Source organism: Tupaia chinensis, unplaced genomic scaffold, assembly GCF_000334495.1.
Source record: "Tupaia chinensis unplaced genomic scaffold, TupChi_1.0 Scaffold000367_1, whole genome shotgun sequence".
Classification (NCBI taxonomy): Eukaryota; Metazoa; Chordata; class Mammalia; order Scandentia; family Tupaiidae; genus Tupaia; species Tupaia belangeri.
The window spans coordinates 644,094-670,520 of record NW_006159864.1 but is presented as its reverse complement, the minus strand read 5'-3'; the positions used below and the strand labels follow the sequence as shown (position 1 = coordinate 670,520).

Sequence of the window (26,427 nt, the reverse complement as noted above, 5' to 3'; positions counted from 1 at the left end):
GGGGGCGTCGTGAAGCTGGCACACACTTATCCTACTGAGCACAGCCTAGGGCATGCGGTCGTGGTCCTGCCTGGTGTCCCACTCAGTTGTCAATATTCCCACTTTCCCATTCATGCTCTACCAGTCCACCCAGAGCCTGAATGATCTGATTCTCTATGGAAAGATAAATGTTATCCACTAGATTTTACCAACAGAGGCACATAAGTGCACAACTGGACACATTTTCCACAAGGATGGAAACGGATAGCAGTAGTAGATGAATCATCTGCTACCCAGGAAGCCCATGAATGAGAATCCACTTTTCTGAGAGTTCTAAACAAGGAAATCACTCTCTCTGAGGATTTTAAAAATCCTTTTTGGCTGAGATGACTATAAAGTGGACTGATGACCTCCTGGTATTTTGATGATAATAATAATAATAATAATAATAATAACTGCCACAAACATTGATCTAGCCCCTAGTAGGTGCCGCATGTTCATGCATACCGCCTTCAATCTTTGCAACTATCCTTTTAATATTTTCTTCTTTCTTGGGACCAGCAGTTGGTGTAATGGCTATGTCGCTGAACTCCCATGTAGTAGACTGCGGTTCAAGTCCCAGACCCAGTGGCTTAAACTCACGCTGAGTGTGTGTGCATGCGTGTCCAAGATCCTGAAAGGAGAATGGAGGAGAAGGGATTGTGGTGTGTCCATCCCCCCGGGGGGTGATTTCTCGCTTTCTGTCTCTCCGTTTCTGTCTTTCTGGCAAGCCCACACGCCCTACAGCAAAAACCTCTCAAAAAAAAATTTTTTTTTCTTCTTCCATTTTATGGTTCAGTAAATTGAGGAAGGGGGGCGTCGTGAAGCTGGCACACACTTATCCTACTGAGCACAGCCTAGGGCATGCGGTCGTGGTCCTGCCTGGTGTCCCACTCAGTTGTCAATATTCCCACTTTCCCATTCATGCTCTACCAGTCCACCCAGAGCCTGAATGATCTGATTCTCTATGGAAAGATAAATGTTATCCACTAGATTTTACCAACAGAGGCACATAAGTGCACAACTGGACACATTTTCCACAAGGATGGAAACGGATAGCAGTAGTAGATGAATCATCTGCTACCCAGGAAGCCCATGAATGAGAATCCACTTTTCTGAGAGTTCTAAACAAGGAAATCACTCTCTCTGAGGATTTTAAAAATCCTTTTTGGCTGAGATGACTATAAAGTGGACTGATGACCTCCTGGTATTTTGATGATAATAATAATAATAATAATAATAATAACTGCCACAAACATTGATCTAGCCCCTAGTAGGTGCCGCATGTTCATGCATACCGCCTTCAATCTTTGCAACTATCCTTTTAATATTTTCTTCTTTCTTGGGACCAGCAGTTGGTGTAATGGCTATGTCGCTGAACTCCCATGTAGTAGACTGCGGTTCAAGTCCCAGACCCAGTGGCTTAAACTCACGCTGAGTGTGTGTGCATGCGTGTCCAAGATCCTGAAAGGAGAATGGAGGAGAAGGGATTGTGGTGTGTCCATCCCCCCGGGGGGTGATTTCTCGCTTTCTGTCTCTCCGTTTCTGTCTTTCTGGCAAGCACACACGCCCTACAGCAAAAACCTCTCAAAAAAAAATTTTTTTTTCTTCTTCCATTTTATGGTTCAGTAAATTGAGGAAGAGAGGAAAAGATAAGCAAAGGATCTGGGTTTCTCTTTTCTAAAGTCTATGCTTTTGAAGGTTCAGTCCAGCTTGTATTTGAATCTTTTCCTAAAGAAAACTCTTAAAAATGCTCACACAAGAACTGTCCATTTCTCCACCTGGGAGATCATTGGGTTATTCTAGAAATCAAAGTTGTGTGGTTAATGCTTCTCCTACCTTGGCCCCAGCTGGGATATTCTCCTCCTCTTTGGTGATGTACTCTGTCCATGTGGCCCAATGTCCACCTCCTTGTTTGAGGAAATAAAAATCATAGATGCTTCCTGGACCCAAAGAAACAAAACAGATCGTTAGCACACCAAGGGTTCACATTTCCTACTGGAGGTGTTTACATCAGCTCTGGGCATCCAAAAATGTGTAACTACCAGTGCTGTCACAGAGGTAGTGAGACACATAGCTGGTAACCTTTCAAACTGGAACACGACTTTTAAAAAAGCAATGACTTAATTATTTATATTAAAATGACAGACACTAATTATAAAAAATATTAAATTATTTTCCATAATGGGAACAGCAAGTATTGAAAATGAGCAAAAAAGAAAGGCAATAAATCACTCCATATGTCAAGTCCAGAAATAACTTTCGATGGCAATTCTTCCATCCCTCTTTCTTGGCACATAAATATTTTGAAGAATGGAAGGACAGATAGGTGAGACAATTAAATAAGAATGGGATGATCCAATGTATATTATTTTAAAATAAAGATGTTCTCTTTCTTTTTGACTAAACAGAAGAAAAAAAGACTGACATGAAAAGATCTGCTGAGCTTCAGATACATTCACTATACTCACTATAAGAGATACTTGTCGAGCCAGCTGGTGGTATAGTGGTTAAGACAACTGGAGCCCATATGGCTGACTACGTGGTTCAAGCCCTGGGCCCAGTGACTTTAAAAATACTCTGAGCATGTGTGTGTGTGCATGCACTTGGACACACATAAATCCTGAGGTTAGAATGGAGGAGAAGGGATTGTGGCATGGCCAACCCCCCTGGGGAGTGCTTTCTCACTTTCTGTCTCTGGATAGCACATGTTCCCTACAGCAAAAAAAAAAAAAAAAAAAAAAAAAGAAAGAAAAGAAAAGAAAGAAAACATAGATATTTGTTCCTAAAATGTGCTTCCTAATTAAAACCATAATTTTAAGGATTCAAAGAGTTACAGCCATTATGCTTTAAAAATTTATTCAATTTTATTATTGTATTTTAAATATTTATGGTGAAAAAGTACATAAAAATAAGTAGAATGGTATAATAAACAGGGGAGAAGTCAGAAGGATGATCAGAAGGAAGAAAAATAAATATAATGGTAACTGATGATGAGGAAATGGATGAGAAATGTTGATAAGTATTGGATAATGGATTTGCAACTGTTTATTATATTAATTAGGAAGCCCTCCTCAGCATCACATTCTGGAAGATGAAAATCCTCTTTCTTCCTTTTTATGTCCATTTCTTCATCTTGTCAGGATTTGGGGCATGTATAAACACATACTTGGTGTGTTTTTCAATCATCAGAGCTGGGAATTCAAACCACAGTCAGACAGTAAAATCTGAATCCCAATGCACAGTACTTAATCACTGTAGGGGCTGGCCCTGGTTGTTTATCCCACCCCTACTAAGGTCCTCCAGCATAAAACAATGGCTTCCATGACTGAGGGTTTCTCTTAGACATTTGTTGAAGCTGCCTAGCCACCAGTATAGTCAACTTTCCTCCACCGTGGTGATGATCAGTGAAAATTCTCAGAATTTTATCAATTCTATTTTCCTTTCAGCATCACTCTTAATGGATAATGAAGTGGCAGATTCTGGATGGGGAGATGTACCATACCAGAACCTTTTGTTTCTCAACCTGTCCACCACTTTTCAGTATTTAGAAAATTAATTTATAACTCTTTCATTGGTTATAGATGAGGAATTTTTAGGATTAAAAATTGTTCTTTTTTTTTAAGTATTAAAGAAGGGAGCTTCTGTTATCCTACATCACTCTACAATTTACCTAGAAATCAATCTGGTACAACTCTTTTAGAAAGTAATCTGACGCTATGCTTACAGAGCTACAAAAATGTTCTCTAAGTCAGAAACCACATTTCTGAGAATTTATCATAAAAAATAATCACAATGAAAATAATTTGTATACATGAGTATGCAGCACCATCTGTGATAGCAAAGAAATAACTTACAAGTCCTACATTAAAAAGGACTGGTAAAAATGATGTCTTATAAGATGGGGGAAATATTTATCAATAATTAAAATTGTAGTTGCAAAAACTAAATATTAACATAGAAGATGCTTTTTAGAAATAATGCCAGATAGGGACCAGAATATGGCATATGGTTACATTGGTAGACTCCCATGTATTCTACCATGGTTCAAGTCCTGGACCAGGTGGCTTAAAACTCATGCCAGGCACGTGCATGTGCATGCCCAAAATCCCAAGAGGAGAATGGAGGAGAAGGATGCTTTCTTACTTTCTGCCTCTCTGTCTCTCCAGTGAGCACACATGCCCTACAGCAAAAATCTCTCTTAAAAAAAAAAAAGTAATGATGCCAGATGAAATAGAATAAAACATAAAACATGGACTATGTATCATTAAGGCAACTACCTAAACAGATGAAAGCAAGAGAGAAAGCAAGATAAAAGACTATTGTTGTTGTTGTTTTGGAGAGATTTTTGCTATAGGGTGTGTGCGCGCACCAGAGAGAGAGACATAAAGTGAGAAATCACCCCCACCCAGGGGAATGGCCACACTGCAATCCCTTCTCTTTCATTCTCCCCTTGGGATCCTGGGCACACACCCGTGCCTGGTGTGAGTTTAAGCCACCAAGTCCAGGACTCAAGCCGCGGTCAACTACATGGGAGTCCAGCGACATAGCCATTATGCCAACTGCTGGTCCCCGAGAAAAGATTTTTTGAAAACAGAAATATGTATGATACAGTAATAGGGGCAAAAGAGATACTTGTAATTACTTTTCTTTAATAGAATTTAATTGTTTTAATAATAAAAAGGGGGGTGCTGAATGCATGAATCAGTAAACTAATGACTGAGCTAGAACTAATTTGTGTTTTGATTTAGAAATATGTAGGCCTAAAAAAACCCCAAACAAAAAGATTTAACAGAGTAAAAGTGGATTTAACAGCTGTGTGACCGTGGCAAAGACCTTGCACATCTGTAAAATGGGCCTGATTAGTGGTTGATTAGTGGTTGCCTGGGGCTGAAGATAGAAATAGGGATTAATTGAAAATAGGCCTGGGTTACAACTATAGAAGAAATTAAGACTGAAATAAAAAGATTCTTATAAACTAATGATAATGAACAACAAGAGTTTATAACGTATGAGACAAAGCAAAAGCAGTCTTAAGAGGGAAATTCATAGCAATTAGTGCACACAAGAAAAAAGCAAAAAGGTGGCAAATAAACAACCTAATGATACAACTCAGGGAACTGGAAAAACAACACCAAAAATATTCCAGTATAAAAGAAATGATAAAGATTCAAACAGAAATAAATGAAATAGAAAATAAAAGAACTATGCAGAAAATAAATGAAAACAAAAGCTGGTTCTTTGAGACGATAAATAAAATTGACACACCATTAGCTAGATTAATTAAGAACAGAGAAAGGAACCAGATAAATCAAGTCAGCAAGGAAACAGGCATTATTACAACAGATATAACAGACATACAAAATATCATCAGACAGTACTATGAGCAATTATGTACCAACAAACAAGACAACCTAGATGAGATGGACCAATTTCTGGGCACGTATAACTTACCAAGATTCAAACAGAAAGAAATAGAAACTCTGAATGGACCCATAACAAGAAATGAGATTGAATCATCAATAAATAGTCTCCCAACAAGGACAAGTCCAGGTCCTGATGGTTGTAATTCTGAATTCTACAAAACTTTTAAAGAACTAACCCAAATTCTCCTAAACTATTTCTAAAAATTCAAAAGGAAAGCACCCTCCTGGATTCATTCTATGAAGTTTCCACCACCTTAATTCCCAAACCAGATAAGAACATGACCAAAAAAGATAACTTCAGGCCCATATTTCTGATGAATATGGATGCAGAAATTCCCAAAAATATACTAACAAATCGTATTCAACAACATATAAAAAAGATTATACACCATGACCAAATATGATTTATACCAGGGATGCAAGAAGGGTTCAACATATGCAAAACAATAAAAGTAATACATCACATTAACACAAGGAAGATAAAAATCATATGATCATATTAATTGATGCAGAAAAAGCATTAGATAAAACACAACACTCCTTCATGATTAAGACTTTCAACAAAGTCAGCATAGATGGGACATTCCTCATCACAATAAAAGCCATTTATAAAAACCCATAGCTAACATCATACTGAATGGGGAAAACCAGAAAGCCTTTTTCTTTTTTCTTTCTTTTTTTTTTGGAGAGATTTTTGCTATAGGGCGCATGTGCTAGCCAGACAGACAGAGAGAGACATAGAGACAGAAAGTGAGAAATCACCCCCCAGGGGGATGGTCATGCCGCAATCCCTTCTCCTCCATTTTCCTCTCGGGATCTTGGGCACGCACGCACACACGCCCGACATGAGTTTTAAGTCACCGGGTCCAGGATGCGAACCGTGGTCAACTACGTGGGAGTCCAGCGACATAGCCATTATGCTAACTGCTGGTTCCCAAACCTGAAAGCCTTTTCACTAAAACTGGTACAAGACAAGGCTGCCCACTTTCTCCACTGCTTTTCCACATAGTACTAGAAATTCTAGACAATGCAATTAGACAAGAGAGTCAAATAAAAAGCATCCAAATAGGAAAAGAAGAAAAGAAATTATCTCTATTTGCAGATGATACGATAGTATACACAGAAAATCCAAAAGAATCCACCAAAAAACTCCTGGAAGTGATAAATAAATATAGTAAAGTGGCAAGATACAACATCAATGTACAAAAATCTATAGTATTTTGGGACCAGCAGTTAGCGTAATGGCTATGTCGCTGGACTCCCATGTAGTCGACCGCGGTTCGTGTCCCGGACCCGGTGGCTTAAAACTCACGCTGGGCACATGTGCGTGCGTGCCCAAGATCCCAAGAGGAGAATGGAGGAGAAGGGATTGCGGCGTGGCCATCACCCCTGGGGGGTGATTTCTCGCTTTCTTTCTCTCTGTCTCTCTCTGTCGGTCTGACGAGCGCATGCGCCCTATAGCAAAAATCTCTCCAAAAAATAATAAAAAAAATCTATAGTATTTTTATATACAAACAATGGACAAACTGAGACAGAATTGAAAGAAATCCTATTTACATAGCTACAAAACCAGTAAGATATCTTGGAATAAACCTTACTAAGAAATCAAAGATCTCTACAAGAAAACTGTGAAACATTAGAAAAAGAAATTAAAAATTATGCAAAAAGTGGAAAAACATCCTATGTTCCTGGATTAGAAGACTTAATATAATCAAGATGTGAATCCTACTCAAATTAATCCCAATCAAACTACCAGAGATATTTCTCACATAAATAGAAAAAAATCATAAAATTTGTCTGGAAGTATAAAAAGGCCCCATATGACCAAAGAGATAAAGTGCAAGGGGAATAAAGTAGGAGGCATCTCACTTCCTGACTTCAAAACATATTACAAAGCTCTGATAATTAAAACAGTATGGTATTGGTACAAAACAGACAGGTAGACCAATGGAATAGAATTGAGAACCCCCAAATAAACCCCAAAACATACAGCCAACTGATCTTTGACAAAGGACACAAGACAATCCAGTTGGAAAAAGAAAATCTCTTCAGCAAACAGTGCTGAGAGAATTGGATAATTCTCTGCAGAAGAATGAAACTAGATCTTTATTTCTCACCACTGACAAAAATTAACTCAAAATGGATTGAGGATCTAAACATAAAACCTCAAACTATAAAAAGACTGTATCATTCACCTATAAATACAGATGCCATATATTTTATTTTTAATTTTTAGTCATTGTACAGAAGAGTTTTCAAAGGTATTATTGTTGTTGTTTAACAGCATTGTGAATCTCAGAATTTCTTTGCTAATATCTAGCTCTTTCTTTAATAAAGTGTTTTTCCACAAACCTCAACCTAAGTTTGTTGGAAAATACAGAAAAAAACCCTTGGAGACTTTGGAGAAGGCAAGGACTTCTTAAAGAAGACCTCCAAAGCACAGAACATAGTCCCAAAAATAGACAAATGGGACTACATTAGATTGAGAAGCTTCTGCACAGCAAAAACACACTGAGTGAGAAGATAACCCTCAGAGTGGGAGAAATATATTTGCAAATTACACCTCAGACAGGAGACTGATAACCAGAATATACAGGGAACTCAAACAGCTCACCCACACACAAAAAATCAATTAAAAGACAGGAAAAGGAGCTGAACAGACAATTCTCCAAAGAAGACATACAACATTAAAATAAAAACAAAAAACGGTAAGTGCTGGCAGGGGCGTGGTGAAAGGGGAACTCTCTTACACTGGGGGGGGGAATGTTAATTGGTCCAGCCACTGTACAAAAAGCAAATGAAAACATGCTCAACATCTCTTATCATAAGGTAAGTGAAAATCAAAACTACAGTGAGTATCACTTAACCCCAGTCAGAATGGCTAAAATTAAGAAAAATAATAGTGATAAGTGCCAGAGAGGCTGTGGTGAAAAGGGAACCCTCCTCCACTGTTGGTGGGAATGTAAATTAGTACAACACTTTGGAGAATGGTCTGGAGATTCCTCAGAAATTTACAGATAGAACTACTATATGACCCAGCAATTCCACTCTTAGGTATTTACCCAAAGGATAGAAAAACCCTCCGTCAGAAGAACATTTGCTCATCCATATTTATTGTAGCATTATTCACAATTGCTAGGACATGAAAGCAACCCAAATGTCTAAACATAGATGAATGGACTGAAAAAAAATGTGACATATGTACTCTATGGAATACTACTCAACCATAAAAAAAAAATGAAAACCTGACATTTGGTACAAAGTGCATGAATATGGAAGACTTAATGCTAAGCAAAGCAAGTATGATTATGAAACACAGACTCTGTATGTCCCCACTCAATACACATCAATTGTCTGTTTTATAGCAGAATTTGAAAGTTTAGAAGATATCATAGCAAGGAAAGCAACCATAAATACTAGAGATAGTAAGGATGGGGTCATATGGAGGTGGGTAATGGAGGGAGGGATGGAAAAGGGGAAGAAAAAAATCTGTGTTTAATTGATAAAAGCTATTTCCTGATGATAATGTGTCCCGGCCCGTCAGACAGTCTAACAGGTTTCCTGAGGGAAGGAGTGAGAAACGGGACAAATGGCGCTCTGTTACAGCATGGAGACGATGCAGTGTCACAGCTCAGGGTCATTCAGAGATGATGTGGTGTCGCAGCTCAGGGTTGTCAGGAGACGACGCAGTGTCACAGCTCTTCAGCGTCTTCAGGGTTGTCTGGCAATTATGGGCCAGGGATCATGGTTATATACATGTTGGTGGGCTGTGATTGGTTGAATGAAGGATAGTAAAAGTGGGTTATGATTGGTTGCTTTGTGGACCAATCATGAGGTGACGGATATGCAAATCTGAGGTATTCTAAGCTCACCGATTTGCTATGGGAAGTGGCCAATCAGAGTATGGTTTTGAAGGTGAGGTTTTTGAAGGGGAACCAATTGTAGCCTTTGTAATTGTTTGCTCTCTGAGCCTAAGATGGCAATAGTAAGAGACTCATGAAAAATAGCCTCAGCAGACTTGCTGGTGCACAGCCTCCCACAATAATGTATATAGTAATGTCTTTGTCTTGAATGATATGTTTGGTATCATGCTGGAAAAAGAACTGTTGTACACTGTAGAGATCTATGTGATTAAATGTAAATTTTTTAAAAAGATAGTGGAAGCTTCATAGAATGAATTCAGGAAGGTGCCTTCCTTTTGAATTTTTAGAAATGGTTTAGGAGAATTTGGGTTAGTTCTTTAAAAGTTTTGTAGAATTCAGAATTAAAGCCATCAGGACCTGGACTCGTCCTTGATGGGAGACTATTTGTTGGTGATTCAATCTCATATCTTGTTATGGGTCTGTTTCTATCTCTTCCTGTTTCAATATTGGTAACTTGGGGTCCAGAAATTTGTCCATCTCATCGAGGTTGTCTTGTTAGTTGGTACATAATCGCTCATAGTACTGTCTGATGATATTTTGTATGTCGGTTGTATCTGTTGTAATAATGCCTGTTTCCTTGCTGATTTGATTTATCTGGTTCCTTTCTCTGTTCTTCTTGATTAATCTAGCTAATGGTGTGTCAATTTTATCTTTTCAAAGAACCAGCTTTTGTTTTATTTATTTTCTGTGCAGTTCTTTTATTCTCTATTTCATTTATTTCTGTTTGAATCGTTATCATTTCTTTTATACTGGAATTTTTTTGGTGTTGTTTTTCCAGTTCTCTGAGTTGTATCATTAGGTTGTTTATTTGCCACCTTTTTGCTTTTTTCTTGTGTGCACTAATTGCTATGAATTTCCCTCTTAAGACTGCTTTTGCTGTGTCCCATATGTTATAAACTCTTGTTGTTCATTATCATTAGTTTCTAGTTTCTATTACTCTTTTTTTTGGCGGGGGGGGGGAGAGGTTTTCGCTATAGGGCGTGTGTGCTCGCCAGACCGACAGAGAGAGACAGAGAGACAGAAAGTGAGAAATCACCCCCCAGGGGGGATGGTCACGCTGCAATCCCTTCTCCTCCATTCTCCTCTCAGGATCTTGGGTACGCACGCACATGCGCCCGGCGTGAGTTTTAAGCCACTGGGTCTGGGACGCGAACCACGGTCAACTACGTGGGAGTCCAGCGACATAGCCATTACGCTAACTGCTGGTTCCCGTCTATGACTCTTTTGATTTCAGTCTTAATTTCTTCTATAGTCATGAAGTCATTTAAAAGTAGGTTGCTTAGTTTCCATGTGTTTGTGAACTTTCAAGGACTCTTTCTGTAGTTGATTTTAAGTTTGATTCCATCATGGTCAGAAAAGATGCTGGATATAGTTTCTACATCTCTGAATTTGTAATGGCTTGTTTTGTGCCCTATCATGTGGTCAATCTTCAAAAATGTTCCATGTGGGGGAACCAGCAGTTAGCGTAATGGTTATGTCGCTGGACTCCCACATAGTCGACCGCGGTTCATGTCCCGGACCCGGTGGCTTAAAACTCACGCTGGGCGCGTGTGTGTGCGTGCCCAAGATCCCGAGAGGAGAATGGAGGAGAAGGGATTGTGGCGTGACCATCCCCCCTGGGGGGTGATTTCTCGCTTTCTGTCTCTATGTCTCTCTCTGTCTGTCTGGCGAGCGCACGCGCCCTACAGTGAAAATCTCTCCAAAAAAAAAAATGTTCCATGTGGGGCTGAGAAAATGTGTACTTTGTGGTAGTTGGGTTAAATACTCTATAGATGTCTGTCAAGTCCATTTCATATATGCTATCATTTAGACCTTGTATCTCTTTATTTATTTTTTTGTCTAGATGATCTGTCCAGAGGAGTCAGTAGGGCATTGAGATCCCCTACAATTATTGTGGTTCTCCCTTGCTAACTAAGAGTCTCTCTTTGATGTATTTAGGTGTTCCAGTGTTGGGTGCATAAATATTTACAAGTGTTTTATCTTCTTGGTGAACAAGTCTTTCCAGTACTCTATAATGTCCTTCTTTGTCTCATCTTATATCTTTCATCTTAAAGTCTATTTTGTGTGATACCAGTTTCACTACTCTAATCTTTCTTCTGTTGTTGTTGTTGTTTCCATTTGCATGGAATATCTTTTTATAGCCCTTCACTTTCAGTCCTTAGTAGTGAGATGTTTTTCTTGTAAGAAACATATAGATGACTTCTATTTTTTTTTAAATCCATTCAGCCAGTCTGTGTCTTTTAATGGGAGAATTTAATCCATTAACATTTAATGTTATTATTGATATTTGTGGATTTATCCCTGTCATTTTGTTAGCTATTTTTCTCAGTTGTTTTCTTGTTCTCCTATTTCTGTTTGTGTCTCTTTAGTAATCCTGATACAACACTCCCCTCAGTACTTCCTGTAGTGCTGGTCTATTACTGGTGAATTCTTTCAGTTTTTGTTTGCCAATAATACTTTTATTTGTTCTTCCCATTTGAAGGATAATTTTTCTGGATATAGTATTCTTGGTTGAAATTGGTTTTCTCTTAATGTTTTGAATACATCTTCCCATTCCTTCATGGCCTGCATTGTTTCGGTTGAAAGGTTTGACATTAATCTAATGGGATAACCTTAACCTTTAGAGGTGACTTAATGTTTCTCCCTTGCCATCTTTAGAATATTGTCTTTGTCTTTAATTTTTGCCAATCTGGCTATAATGTGCTAGAGGGTGGGGATCTTTTTGTGCTGATTCTATTGGGGGTCCTTCTTGTTTCTTGGGTCTGAATTTCTCCATGTTTCTCTGTACTTGGGAAATTTTCAGATAATATTTCATGAGAGAGGTTTTTCATGCCTTTAGCATATTCTCCACCTTCTGGGATACTCATTATATGGCTATTTGGGTGTTTCATGGTGTCTAGAATTTCCTGTATGCTATCCTCATTTTTTCTGTTGTTTTTTCTTTCATTTTGGTGATTTAGTCAATGTTGGAGATTTTGTCTTCTAGGTCAGGAATTCTTTCTTCTGCACAGTCCAATCTGCTGTTAATGCTTTCTTGGAAGATTTTAATTCCTTGTATTGTATTCGTCACTTCCAGAAGTTCTGTCTGATTCTTTTTTGGGTGTCTATTTCTTTATGAAATTCCTCTTTCATATCCTGAAATAATTTTCTCATTTTCTGGAACTGATTGTCCATTTGCTCTTGCATCTCATTGAATTTTCTCACTATAAATATTCAGAATTATTTTTCTGACATTTCTCTGATATTTCTCTGTGCTGTCCATTGTTGATTAGGGGTTACTACCCTCATCTGGAGAAGAGCTACCACCTTGTTTTTTCATGTGTCTTTGGTATCTGTACTGGTTTCTAGTCATCTGATGTGATAATAACTTTTTTCTATTTATTGGAGTAGATTCCATAGTGCTGGTAGAGAAAATTTCAGCCTTAGTTCCCAGGTGTGTTCCTATTGGAGAGTTCTATCTCCTAGGTCAGCTCAGTTACGGGTAACTTCGGCTGTTTGGCTCCTCTACCAAACATTCAGTCTTTGATTAGGTGGTAGCAAGCTAAGGAGATAGAACTTGGTAAAGAGGATTAAGTAGCATGTTGCACTCACGCAGCATGCAGGTTGGTGTACCAAAAGTTCCAACGTCGTTTCCAGGCCCCAAGCACTGACTTACCCTTAAAGCGTGCCCAGACTGGGCTCAGGAGTCCTGGTGGGCAGGCAAGGTAAGGCCAGGCTGCTGCAATGGTGGGCGATGGAGTCCAAAAGTTTCAGAGTTGTTCCAAGGCCCCAAGCACAGACTCACCCTAAAGCCTGACCTGATCAGGGTCAAGACCTGGCATACAGATGGGGTGAAGCCAAGCCTCTGGAATGGTGGGCAACAGAGTCCAAAAGTTTCAGAGTTGTAACCAGGCCTTGAGTGCAGACTCACCCTAAAGCCTGCCCAAAGTGGACTCATGACTCCTGGTGGGGGGAACCAGTAGTTAGCATTATGGCTATGTCGCTGGACTCCCACATAGTCGACCGCGGTTCGCATCCCAGACCCGGTGGCTTAAAATTCACGCTGGGCGCATGTGCGTGTGTGCCCAAGATCCCGAGAGGAGAATGGAGGAGAAGGGATTGCGGCGTGACCATCCCCCCTGGGGGGTGATTTCTTGCTTTCTGTCTCTATGTCTCTCTCTGTCTGTCTGGCGAGTGCATGTGCCCTATAGTGAAAACCTCTCCAAAAAAAAAAAAAGAAAGAAAGAAAGACTCCTGGTGGTGGACAGGGAGACTCCAGGCATCTGGAATGGTGGAGATGGAATTCAGAAGTTTGAGTCATACCCAGGTCCTGAGCGCAGATTCACCCTAAAGCCTGTCCAGACCAGGCTCAAGACGCTTGGCCCAATATATGAATTTTTAAAAATAATTTATTTATTTATTTTACGTTCAATCACTGCGTATCATTACAGCATACCAAATCAATTTTCCCATAATGAATATGCTGTATATTGGATCAGTCAAAGATATTACTATGCATATTATCAACAGATAATTTTCTATTTTTGTAATTCATTGCATCAATTGTCTAAAGAAAAACATGATCATCTTAATAGATTCAGAAAAAGCACTTGGTAATGTATAACATCACTTCATGTACAGATTCTCAGAATACTAGGAATAGAAGGAAGGAACTTACTCAACTTGATAAAGAATGCCACAGAAAAACTACAGCTAACATCATGCTTAAGGGTCAAGAACTAGATAATCTCCCCTTCATATTAAGAACAAAATAAGGATAACTCTTCTCATTATTTCAGTTTGACATTATACTGTAAGTTCTAGTTAATGGAATAAGACAAGAAAATACAATAAAGAATTGTTCCATAGGGGATGCTTTCTCTCTCTCTCTCTCTCTCTCTTCTCCCAGCAAGCCACACACACCCTCTGGCAAAAAAAATTTTTTAAAGCAATTAGATAACACTTAAGACTCTGACTTCAGGAACTCCCATCTCTTACATACATAGATGAGCTCTGAAATAAGCCCACCCAGCATAGCTATAAAATCTTACTTCATACAGAAAACAAGAAATGGAAAATTATTTGCTGACAATAACATGTTTGTTGATGTGCTTGATTGAGACAATATACAGTGTACTCTGGATGGAAAATCTCATTTTGTATGCTGTAATGATGAACAGTGAATGAATGCAAATAAATAAATTGAAATTGAAAAAAAAAAAAAGAGACCAACAACAACAAAAAATCTTATGTCACTTTTGTAAAGGGCTGGCATGGTTTACCTATTTTGGTAGGGTTTGAAACACGTGATCGAAATGAAAACTAGCAAAGTACTAAGTTACCTTTTTCTGGGAAGATGTTGTTTTTGGTAAGTTTGACGCTTTTGGGCCTAGGGTACTTATCATCCATGCCTGTGATCAAGTTGCGAAAAAACAGATCAAATTTCTTTCTGCTGTCTGCATTGATGGTGCCAGCCACAGTCCACACCAAGGAAAAGAGAAATAGTCCTTGCAGCCAGAGGAAGATCTGCTGACTTGACAGGCCTTCATATAATTCTGTTTCCTCATTTTCTGCTTGCTTAATTTCATCTAAAAGTGAAAAAACAAATAAACAAAAACACCTCAGGACAAGGTGCACAGATATAAAAAAAAAAATGTGAACTGGCTAGTTTTACTTATGAAGAACCTGGAGAGGTGACTGATACTGCATGAAACCAATAACCCACCAGATCCTTCATCAAATGCATTTTTTACTGTGGTAAAATACACATGACATAAAATCGACATTGTTCTAGTTCATTCCGTTGCTAATAACAGAAATTTCTGAGTCTGGGTAATTAATCAAAATAAAGGGCTTATTCAGCTCACAGTTTGGAAGTCCAAGTTGGGAGTGGGGGCAGGGCTGTAGCAGGTAGATAACAGTGGAGGGGAAGAGCTTGAGCAGAGCAAGCTGTCTGTCTCATCTCCTCTCCTTATAAACCCATCAGCCACCCCATGCCTAATCGCGTCCCAAAGTGATTTGACACCATACTCAGATTAAGTTTTTACCCTCTTAATTCTGTTACAATAGCTCACCAAATTTTGACATAGTCAAAACTTCAGGAACTCTGAAGTTGGGGGACATAGTCAAACCATAGCACTATCTTAACAATTTTTTTAAGTGTACAATTCTGTAGTATTAAGTACATTAATATTGTTATATGACTATCACCACTATCCATATCAGAACTCTTTTCATCTTGCAGAACTGAAGCTCTGTACCCATTTAACAATCATCTTTCCCTTCCGATCTTCCCTCCACCTTTTCTGTAACCAGAACTCTATTTTCAGTCTCTATAAATTTGACTAATCTAGGTACATCATAGAAGTAGAACCATATAGTCATTTTGTGACTGGCTTATTTCAGTTAGCATAATGTTTTCAGGGTTGATCTATGTCAGAATTTCTTTCCTTTTTCAGGTTCAATAAAATTCCATTGTATGACTACATCACATTTTAAAAAATGATTTATTTTACATTCATTCACTGAGCATCATCACAGCATACAAAATGCGATTTCAAATCCATTCATCCATTGATGGAAATTTAGATGTCCTATTGTGAATAAAGATGCTATGAACATGTGTATACAAATATCTGTTTGAGTTCCTACTTCAAATTCTTCTAGGTATACACCCAGAAGTGAAATTGTCAAATCATATATTAAGTCTATGGTTACTTTTTTGAAGAACAACCAAACCATTTTCCACAGCAACTGTACCATTTTACATTCCCACCAACAGTACACCAGAGTTCTAATTTTTCAACATCTTCACCAACACTTACTATTTACTTTTTTTTTAATTGTAGCCATCCTAATAGGTTTGAGGTGGTATCTCCCTGTGGTTTTGATTTGCATTTACCTAACAATTAGGGGTGATGACTTTTTTTTTTTTTAATGTGCTTATTGGCTATTTGTATATCTTCTTTGGAGAAATGTCTATTCAAATCCTTTACCCTTTTTTTGAATTATTTATTTAATTTTATTTACCATTATTATCATTTTTTTTTTAAGAGAGATTTTCGCTATAGGGTGCATGTGTTCACCAGAGAGAAAGAAAGCAAAAAATCATTCCCTGGGGAGATGGCCATGCCACAATCCCTTCTCCTCCCTTCTCCTCTCAGAATTTTGGGCATGCACACACATGTGCCCAGTGTGAGTTTTAAGTCATTGAGTCCAAGACTTGAACAGCAGTCAACCAAGTGGGATTCCCGCAACGTAACCGTTATGCCATCTGTTGGTCCCACGTTTTAAACATTTGCTACAAGGCATGTGTGGTCACCAGAAAGAGAGAGAGAAAGAGGGAAAGTGAGAAAGCAAGCCACCAGGCCTGGGTCTCAAACTGCAGTTGGCTAAGTGAAAGTCTAGCACCTTATCCACGAGGCCATTTTTAAATTAAATCATTATACCTTTTTCTTTTTAATTTGCTAGAGTATGTTCACTTGCTGGAGTGAGACAGAGGTGAGATGGAAAGCGAAAAAGTAACACCCCCATAGGGTATAGTGACACTACAACCCTTTCTCCTCCATCTCCCCTTCCTTTCAGGATTTTGAACATGCACACACACATGCCTGACATGTTTCTCAAGCCACCAAGTCTGGGTCCTGAACCATGCAGTCAGCTTTGTGGAATCCAGTCACCTTAACCATCATACCACTGGCTGGCCCTGTTTGTGATGTGTTGTTGAATTTTAGAGGATCTCTGTATATTCTGGTTATTAATCCTTTATCAGATATACAATTTGCAATTTTTTCTTATTCTGTGTGTTTTTTAGTTTTCTTGTGTATAGTGTCTTTTGATGCACAAAAGTTTTAAATTTTGATGAAGTTTAATTTATTTACTATTTTTCTTTTCTTACCTGTGCCTTTGGTAGCATATTCAAGAGATCATTGCCAAATTCAATCTTTTGCCCTATTTTTTCTTCTAAAAGTTTTATAGTTTTACCTCTTAAGTTTAGATCGTTCATCCATTTTGAATAATTTTTGTATATGGTCAGGCAAGAGTGAAATCAGAAATGCCATACTTCGAGAACACCTTGGAAGGATGAACTCTGAATGAATGACTAGGAAAAATTGGCGAAAACACCTAACTTCTTGCCTTCCTGCTCAAAAATGACAGGGGCTGATTAGCTTGAATGCATGGTTAGGGAAAATGGCAAAAATATCTAACTCTTGCCTTCCTACTTGAAAACAACAGGTTATTAGATGGGTGTACTATCCAACCTCTGATGTCATTTAGTCATACCCTCCTTACTGAAACCACCCTGTTCTAGAAATTACTCTTATCTTTCTAATCCTCTAAGAAGCAACTTCCTTTAAAATTAACTTTCCTTCCTCTTTTGCCCAGATAAATATGGAAGATGAGAAAGGCTTAATGGGCACATTCCTGGTATAGCCTCTTCTCCCTCTTGACTTAAATCTCTGTGTCTTGAGTAGGACTTCTGTGTACACTTCAGGTGACTGTTGGACAGAAGAGCCACACTCTTTTGATTGTGGATATCCAACTTTTTCAGTACTATTTGTTGAAAATACTATCCTTCTCCATTAAGTGGTCTTGGCAGCCTTGTCGAAAACAATTGGACCATGTATGTGAGTACTTCTTTCTGTGCTATTTTAATGCACTAGTTTTATGTTAGTATGCCAGGGCCATTCTGTTTTGATCATTATAGCTCTGTAATAAGTTCTGAAGTCAGAATGTCTAAGACTTCCAGGTTTGTTATTCATTTTCAAGATTATTTGTGCTACTTGGGGTTCCTTGAGATTCCATATAAAAATGAGTTTTTCTTTTTAAATGTAAGAATATTTTTTTCTAAGATACATTTACATTTATCATCTAAATTCATCTCCCTTCAGGATGTCCTGTGAGGTAAAGGAACAGGAATTATTATTACTATTATGTGGATGAGGAACATTAGACTGAGGAAGGATGGGGTAATTTGCACAAGAATACCCTTAAAAAAATCAATGTCAGCTCAAAACTAAATATATGGACCCTTGTTATTTACAATTAAGACTCGCTTATTCTAGACCAAATAGTTGGTCCCACTGTAACTCAAGGGGAGAAACAGAGGGATGGTAGTGCAGGGAACACCTAACACCATTTATCTTAAGAAGCATGGATAGCACTTACCCAAAAGAGAGGAGTAAAGTCTCATCATTGAAAAGGCAAGGTGGATAGGTGACGTTTGGACCACAAATTTACAGTGAAGGCGACCAAATTCCAGACAGGGCTGAACAAGCCACATGAACATGTCATTGACCTGAGAGGAAAAAGCTAAGTGAGATGTGGCGACATTATCAAAAAACAAGTTAAAAGCCAATGTCTTGGTCCACTTCAGGAGACTGGAGAAGCTGGTAAGATTACACGAAATAGTTTTAGAACCCAGCTACTATATCTGACTTTGTGTAAAAACTATTAGGTACCCTAAACAACTGATTTACAAATGACTTGGACATTTGTAAGGTGGGGCTTCTGTATAAAGAGGCTATAAGGAAGTACTGAGCTAAGTCCGGGATTTGTTTTCAAGAATTCACCACATGGACATATGTCTCTATGCATGTATTTACTTTGGGGTACAATGATTCTTATCTCTTGTTTCTCTTCTCCACCCTATTTACTCTTTTAAAGATTATTTGACAAGTGTCATGGTGATTAAAATCCTCGACTCCCACATGGCCAACTGTGGTTTGAGTCCCAGACCTGGCACCTTAAAAATCATGCTGAGAGCAAGTGTGTGCCCCAAATTCCAGGAGGATAATGAAGAAGAAGGGACTGCAGTGTGGTCACCCCCTGGGGAGCGGTTTCTCACTTTCTCTCTCACTATCTCTCTCTCTCCTGTGAACACACATGCCTTATGGGGGAAAAAAAATTACTTGACTCACATTTTTTTCTATTTTTGTGTTTTGTATTTTTTTTACTTTTGTATATATATATATATACAGATAGATATAGATATATAGTGTGTGTATGTGTATATAAATATATATACACATATATACACATTTATATGTAAATAAGAATATTCTTCCATACATATATGATATAGTTATTCAGTCAACATTTACTGGGAATGAACTCATTCCCAATGAGTTGGTGCTGAGTATAAATAATGTATAAGATAGACCAGGCTCCTTCACTTATGGAGTTTACAGTCTGAGGACAAGGAAGACAAACAATAAATAACTAAATAAGCAGGGAAGTAATTAAAATACTTACAGGTCATGTAAAGTACTAGCAGAAAACAAGTTATGGTGGTACAATGGGGAATAATAGGAAGAGTTTAAATAGAGTGGTCAGAGAAGACTTCTTGGAGGAGATCTTTATGGTGAGACTTGGATGACAAGGGTAGCTACCCATGAGATAAACTGAGGACATTTTTTCCCAGAGAGAAATAAGACGAGCAATGCCTTGAGGTGTCAAAACCTAGGGTTTTCTAGGAATGCAAACAAAACAAGATGGTTGGAGAGTGAGTGAGGCTGAGAAAGAGACTACACGGTAAGTTCGCAGAGGCACGAAAGGAAAGATTGCATCATCTCATTGAGCCCTGATAAGGAGTTACTTTGTGCCAAGGACATTGGGTAGACCCTGAAGGACTTAACATGCATTGAGGACTGTCAGCTTTCAGTGTGTTTGTATAGACTGGTCCCTGAATGTACATGCAGAAATGTACTTGCATAAATGCATATAAATTGTGACAGACATTGGGTCAACAAACATAATCCTCCAGAATGTGTCCCTAGTGGAAAGAGAGCTCATTCAGACCATTTTTGGTTTGTCAGTGAGAGATATTCCCAAGGAACTCTATTATTGCAGGGAAGGGCAAGAGGCACTACAAACATAGGTTCCCCCTTCCTGCTTCTCTAGTCTGAGAGTGGTTAGGTACCTGCCTACTCTGAACTTTCCCCCTTCTTCTAGGAAGAGAAGAAAGGAACACTCTCTCTTTCTAATTGCAATGAAAACACTTCTATTTATTTATTTATTTATTTATTTATTTTCATTTTGCCTATGGGTATGGGTGTTTGCCAGAGAGAAGAAAGAGAACAAGAGAGAGAGAAAGAAAGAAAGAACCCCCAGTCTCAGAACTCTGGGCATATATGCATATACAGGTGTCCAGTGTGTTTTTCAAGCTATTGGGCTGGGATTCATGCCGTGGTTGGCCATGTGGTATCTGGCTCCCTATGTACAAGGCTTAAGTGCTACACCAAATGAAAGAATTTCTAACTGTTTCCATCTCCCTAGCAGTCAGAGGTATGGAGTCCAGACTACAGAGATGGAGGAGAGCAGCATAAAGAGGAATATCTCTTGCTCATGCAATCCATCTCTAGAACAACTTCTAAAGACATTTCTGTTAGTAGGGCAAGGGGAGGAGGGATAGTCTTCCAGGAACCATTAAGAATGTTCCTCAAAACTGGAATCTACTGGAGAGTTGAGGATGACAGAGAGGGTGGAGAGAAAGGAAAAATCGATTACACCTCCATTCCCCACCACATGAAGAAGTTGAAAAAGTGGCAGGCAACCAAGGTAAGTAAGAATAGGAAGGGAATTATCTGCTCCTTTTTGCCTCTTGGAACCATGAAGATGAAGATGTCTTTAGAAGGCCCTTGAGATAAGAGGTTGGAAGACAGGAAGAGGGGAAAGACAGGGGCTCACAGGTCTCACCAATTCCTTGTGCTCCTCAGTGAGGCTAGATGGTAGGGTCTCCATGTACGAATCCTTCAGGGGCTTCCAGCCTAGCTGATGAGGCTCCATGTAGATCATCCCACACCTGGAAGCACAAATAGGATCTTCCAGGTAGGTGCTCTTTCATTTGTTAGAAATACTGGCTAACACTTTATAACATCATGACTTTCCTGACAACCCAGTACTTTTTGAACTCATTCCTATTAATGGATATTTTCGTCTGTTTCCAAGTGGTTTTTATTTTGAGATGTGCCACTGTATACATTTTCGTATTTCTCTTGTACATGGGCGAACATTTCTTTCTTTCTTTTCAATTTGCTATAGGACATGTACACTCGCTGAAGAAAGAGAGAATGAGAAGCACCCTTTCTCCCCTATGGGAGGTATGACCACGCTGCAATTCCTTCTCCTCTGTTCTCCTCTCAAGATGTTGAGGAAGCACAGACACCCAGTGTGCACTGTATTTTTTGAGAAATTTTTGCTACAGGGCATGTGTGCTTGCCAGAGAGACAGAGAGAGAAAAATCACCCCCCGGGGGGATGGCCATGCCACAGTCCCTTCTCCATTCTCCTCTTGGGATTTTGGGCATGCATACACGCACACATGCACACACACACACACACACACACATATGCCTGCAATAAATTTTAAGCTGCTGGGTCCAGTACTCAAACTGCAGTTGACCACATGGGAGACCAGCAATGAAACCATTATGCCATCTGCTGGTCCTCCAGTGTGTTTTTTCAAACTGCTGGATCCAGGTCTTGAACTGTGGCTGGTCATGTGGGAGCCAGTTACCCTAACCACTGTGCCACCTAGCTGACCGAAGCAAAAAAATATATTGAGACTTAGAAACAGAATTACTGGGTCATAAGCAAATGAAATTGCTATTTTATATGGTAACTCTTTTCCCTTGCACAATTTTAGACTCCTATCAGCAGTGTAAATGGAGGACTGACTTTACAACAAATATAAGTAAATAATAATATAGGTGTCCTTCTAGGGCTTAATCACATTCGTGATTTTTTTTGAGCTTTCCCTCCTACACAGGGTTAACAGGGTCACGTCTTCCCTTAGGGTGCATGTGAAAACTGACTGACCTGCTCACGGTGGCTGGAGAGGCCTGTTCAAGGTCCGCTGGCTCAAAAATCAGACTCATCTTGGGGCTCATCTGAATAATCTCTCCACTCATTAAACATAGCTAAAAGTGCAAAGCAGAGGGGTGGAGGGCAAGCAAAGGTTAAATGCCGTCTGCAAGTGAAAGGTCTCGTGGAGACAAAGCTAGTTTAAATTCATTCTACAGGTATTTCTTGAGCACCTACTATGTGCCAGGCAATATTCTAGGTGCACAGAATGAAACAGATAAAAATTCCTGTCTTCTCGTAGTTTACATCCTGCTGAGAGGAGACAGATGGTAAGCAGAATATATAAGCAAGATATATAAAATGGCAAAAAGAGCTCCTATGAAAATTAATGAAGCGGGGGTTGGAGAATGCTCAGTCATGGTTGAATGAGTTGTAATTTTAAACAGAGAAGTCAGGAAATCACTGAATTGCAACCTAAGATGAAGAATTGAGAAGTTATCGAACCATACCAAATTTCATGGTTTTTGGTATTTAACGTTGTGCTTAACGGCACATCTCCATCCCATTTTAGTGTAATGTTTCTCACAAAAGACTTTTTTTTGAACCCTTACATGTTTTAACCCATGGCTGGAGTGACAAGAACCTCCCCACTAATCATTTTTGGAATGGAATTAAAAAAAACCTGAAGTCCTCGTGTTCAGCAAAAAGTAGTGCAAATATGAGGGAACATCAATCAGTTCATGAAAATACGAAATTAAAGTATGAATTTATTTGGGTGCAAACATTTTGGAAAATTATACATAGTTTGTTCATAATGTATATTTTCCATGAACATCTTGAAGACCCTCTCGACATAGGAGAACCTTGGAATATACACTTAGTAAGTGGTACTGCTTCCCATTTGCCAACTTGGGTTCAAGTGAGACGTTAAAATAATGGGACAAAGCCTGAGGCCTTAGTCTCCCAGGGGAGAAGAAACACCAGCAATCCCTGCTGCTCACTCTAAGTTTCTGTTAAAAAGTTTCCTGTACAACACCCAGCCCACATGAAACACATCTTGAAGCAGGTCACTGTATGCATCCCCATGAGGGTCACAGTTGTTTTGAGGCAGATACCATGTACCGTATTATATCTGAATATTAAGAAAAGTGAAACAGACCCACTCCCAGGCCTGTAGTTTGATTTACACCCAGAGCCAAGAAAAATCAGTAGAAAATTCCCTGAGTCTCTTTATACTTGCCATCTCAAGATCAACTGATTCATTTGTGTAATTAGTTTGTATGATGTAGTCCATATCATGTAATAAAACTTATTTCTATTTTTATGTGTTATATAATTACAATTATGCAGATGCTATAATTAGTTATGTGTATAATTTGGATAATTAGGCCTTCCATTATTGAGCATGACTCACTCTTAGGCTTGTGACATTTAAACACAGAAAATATTCTTTGATTTGATAATGACAAATATTCACTGTAAGAACCCTTCCTTGAAATGGTGATGAATTTTATCTTATTCTAACAAATAGTTATATGGCACTAGCTATAGGCCAGGCATTATTGTAAGCAGTTTGCAAATATTAACTTACCTAATCTTTCTAACACTACAGATTAGACATTATTATCCCATTTTACAGATGATGAAATTGAGGAATCAAGAGACTAATTTTTATTTTATTTTATTTTAGATTTTTCCTATAGGGTGTGAGCACTTGCTGGAGAAACAGAGAGAAACAGAAAGTGAGAAATCACCTCTGAAAGGGGATGTCCATGCCGCAATCCCTTCTCCATTCTCCTCTCAGGATTCTGGGCACTCATGCACATGTGCCCGGCATGAGGTTTAAGTCGCCAGGTACAGGACTTGTATTACAGTTGACTACGTGGGAGTCCAGCAACATAACCATTATGCCATCTGCTGGTCCTGAGACTAAATATTAATAGTGTCTCTGAGGTTACACAACTTGTAAATATCAAAGCCAGGACTTGAATCCAGACTGCCTAGCTCTGGAGTCCCAGTTCTTGAGCTACTGTATTTCCTGCAGTAGAAATTATTTTCTAAAGACTCTGCAAAAATACCTCCTGTCCCATAAGCACTTCCACAATGTGATTTTGTCCACTTCCATCAAGAGGTAGAGTCTATTTCTCTGCTCTCTTAAATCTGATTGGGCTCTGTGACTTCTTTGACTAAGAGAATGCAGAGAAAGTGATGCTGTGTCACTTCTAAGACTAGCCCTTAATTTCTTGGAAAATTTCACTTCCTGATGCTTGGAAGTCACCCACCACATAAGTTATCACATCCTAGAGGCTACAAAGCAATAAGCCCAAGCCAAGTGGAGTAGCCTGGAAGATGAAGTGATATTTAAAGAGAGTGACTGAAGATGGACCAGCCCATGGCATTGTGGTTAAGGATCCCAAATGACTGACTGCAATTCAATCCTGGCAGTTTGAAAAATATGCCTGGTACATGTGCATAAGTGCCCAAAATCCCAGGAGGAAAAGGGATTGTGGTGTGGCCATCTCTCTGGGGGGGCAGTGATTTTTCTATTTTCATCTTTATCTTTCTGTTTCTCTCTAGTGAGCACATGTGCCCTGTAGGAAAAAAAAAAAAATAAGGGCGACTGTGGGGCAAAAGTAATGAGGCCCGACATCCAGTGAACAAGCCATCTTGGATGTGAATCCTCCAGTTTCAGATGCTGATCCACTACCCACCGGAACTCTTTCAAAATTCCTACCCAACAAAATCATGAGAAAAATAAATGACTGTTTTAAACCATTAAAATACTATGTATGTACTATCTCATTTACTTATCAACAACCCTACTTTATTATGCTTTCTAAAATAAGGGAACTGAGGTTCAGAGAAGTTGTGTAACTTATCCAATACAATACAGCCTAGTGATGGAGCTAGGAGCCCAATCTGATGCCAATGTCAAGACTTTCAACCATTTCACAACATTGTCTCTAAACATATTTAACTTACTGACTACTTGTACGAACAGAAGCATAATTATGAACTGGTAACTATTATTTTTCTGAGGCATTTCTTTTTAGTTTAATAAATGCATATCTTTTTTTCTTAAAATTTTTAATTTATTTTTAGTTTTTAATTTTATATCAATTCACTGTACATTATTGCAGCATACAAAATTAATTTTCCCATTCAGAATACACTGTATTTTAGATAGTTTCAATCGGTCACTCACTTCAATAAAAAAGTTTATACCTCACCCATGTAAAAGTGGTATTGGATTCAATCACTACCTTTTTATTGTCATCCAGAACAGTGTTCATATTTTCAATCCAAACAGCATCCACTGGCCCATCAAATATAATCCACTTGCGGTCATCAGATACTGAAGATGCTTGCTCCCGGAAAGCATTGGCAAGGACACCATCTGTCCATTCATGGCTCACTACGTCAAAGCACCCATATAGCTGCCCCATTGTAATAGCCTTGGGGTTGATGATCTTGTACTCCACGGCAAACTCCTCCATCTGGCTGGCTGGACAAGAAGGTCCAACACTCGTTACAAAGGTTCTGATGAGACCAGAATGTTAAGCGAGAGAAAATGCTGTCTCAAAGACCAACCAACTAGCATGACTATGTTATCCAAGGAGAGTCCTTATATAGTGTGTGCTCAGTCCTTACTAAGATTGGTTATTTAGAAGGACAATACCCTAAATTTTGGGGTTATAAAATAATTTCTCATCGTACTTTCTTCTGACCCTTAGTTCAAACATGGCAACTGAAATCTGACTGGGCCTAAAAGAATGCAGGTACAGAAGGAGAGAGATGCCATAGTGCCTGCCTTTTTTATGTACCTGGCCCCTCGAAGAACCCTGGCTTTGGCTTGAGATAAGGAAGTAGGTGACAGGTAAAAGATTCTGGAGAGTAATAGTTAAGTTTCTTTATCTGAAGGTCTAGTTAAATCCTGAAACCTCTTTCTCAACTGCTAAATGTCATTTGTCCCTGAGAAATACACACTATTAGAATACCAAAACTCAGAACCAGCAATTGGCATAATGGCTGTGTCACTGAACTCCCATGTAGTCAACTGCAGTTCGAGTACTGGACCTGGTGGCTTAAACTCACACTGAGCGTGTGTGCATGCATGCCCAAGATCCCGAGAGGAGAATGGAAGAGAAGGGATTGCGGCATGGATGTCCTCCCTGGGGGGTGATTTCTCACTTTCTGTCTTTCTGTCTGTCTCTGTCTTTCTTGTGAACACATGCGCCCTATAGCAAAAACCTCTCCAAAGCAAAGGAAGGAAGGAAG

General features: G+C 38.9%; 1 protein-coding gene across 1 annotated transcript in view; it reads right to left on the bottom strand.

Moving 5' to 3' along the window:
* DNAH3 (dynein axonemal heavy chain 3) overlaps positions 1 to 26,427 on the bottom strand; it is a 172,248-nt gene that overhangs the window by 48,704 nt on the left and 97,117 nt on the right. The window contains exons 37-42 of the mRNA XM_027773745.1: positions 25,413 to 25,654; positions 22,165 to 22,265; positions 21,044 to 21,149; positions 18,515 to 18,644; positions 14,689 to 14,934; positions 1,858 to 1,961 (exon numbers count right to left, since the gene is read on the bottom strand). Coding sequence (XP_027629546.1) covers positions 1,858 to 1,961; positions 14,689 to 14,934; positions 18,515 to 18,644; positions 21,044 to 21,149; positions 22,165 to 22,265; positions 25,413 to 25,654 — 929 coding nt within the window. The remainder of the gene's footprint in view (positions 1 to 1,857; positions 1,962 to 14,688; positions 14,935 to 18,514; positions 18,645 to 21,043; positions 21,150 to 22,164; positions 22,266 to 25,412; positions 25,655 to 26,427) is intronic.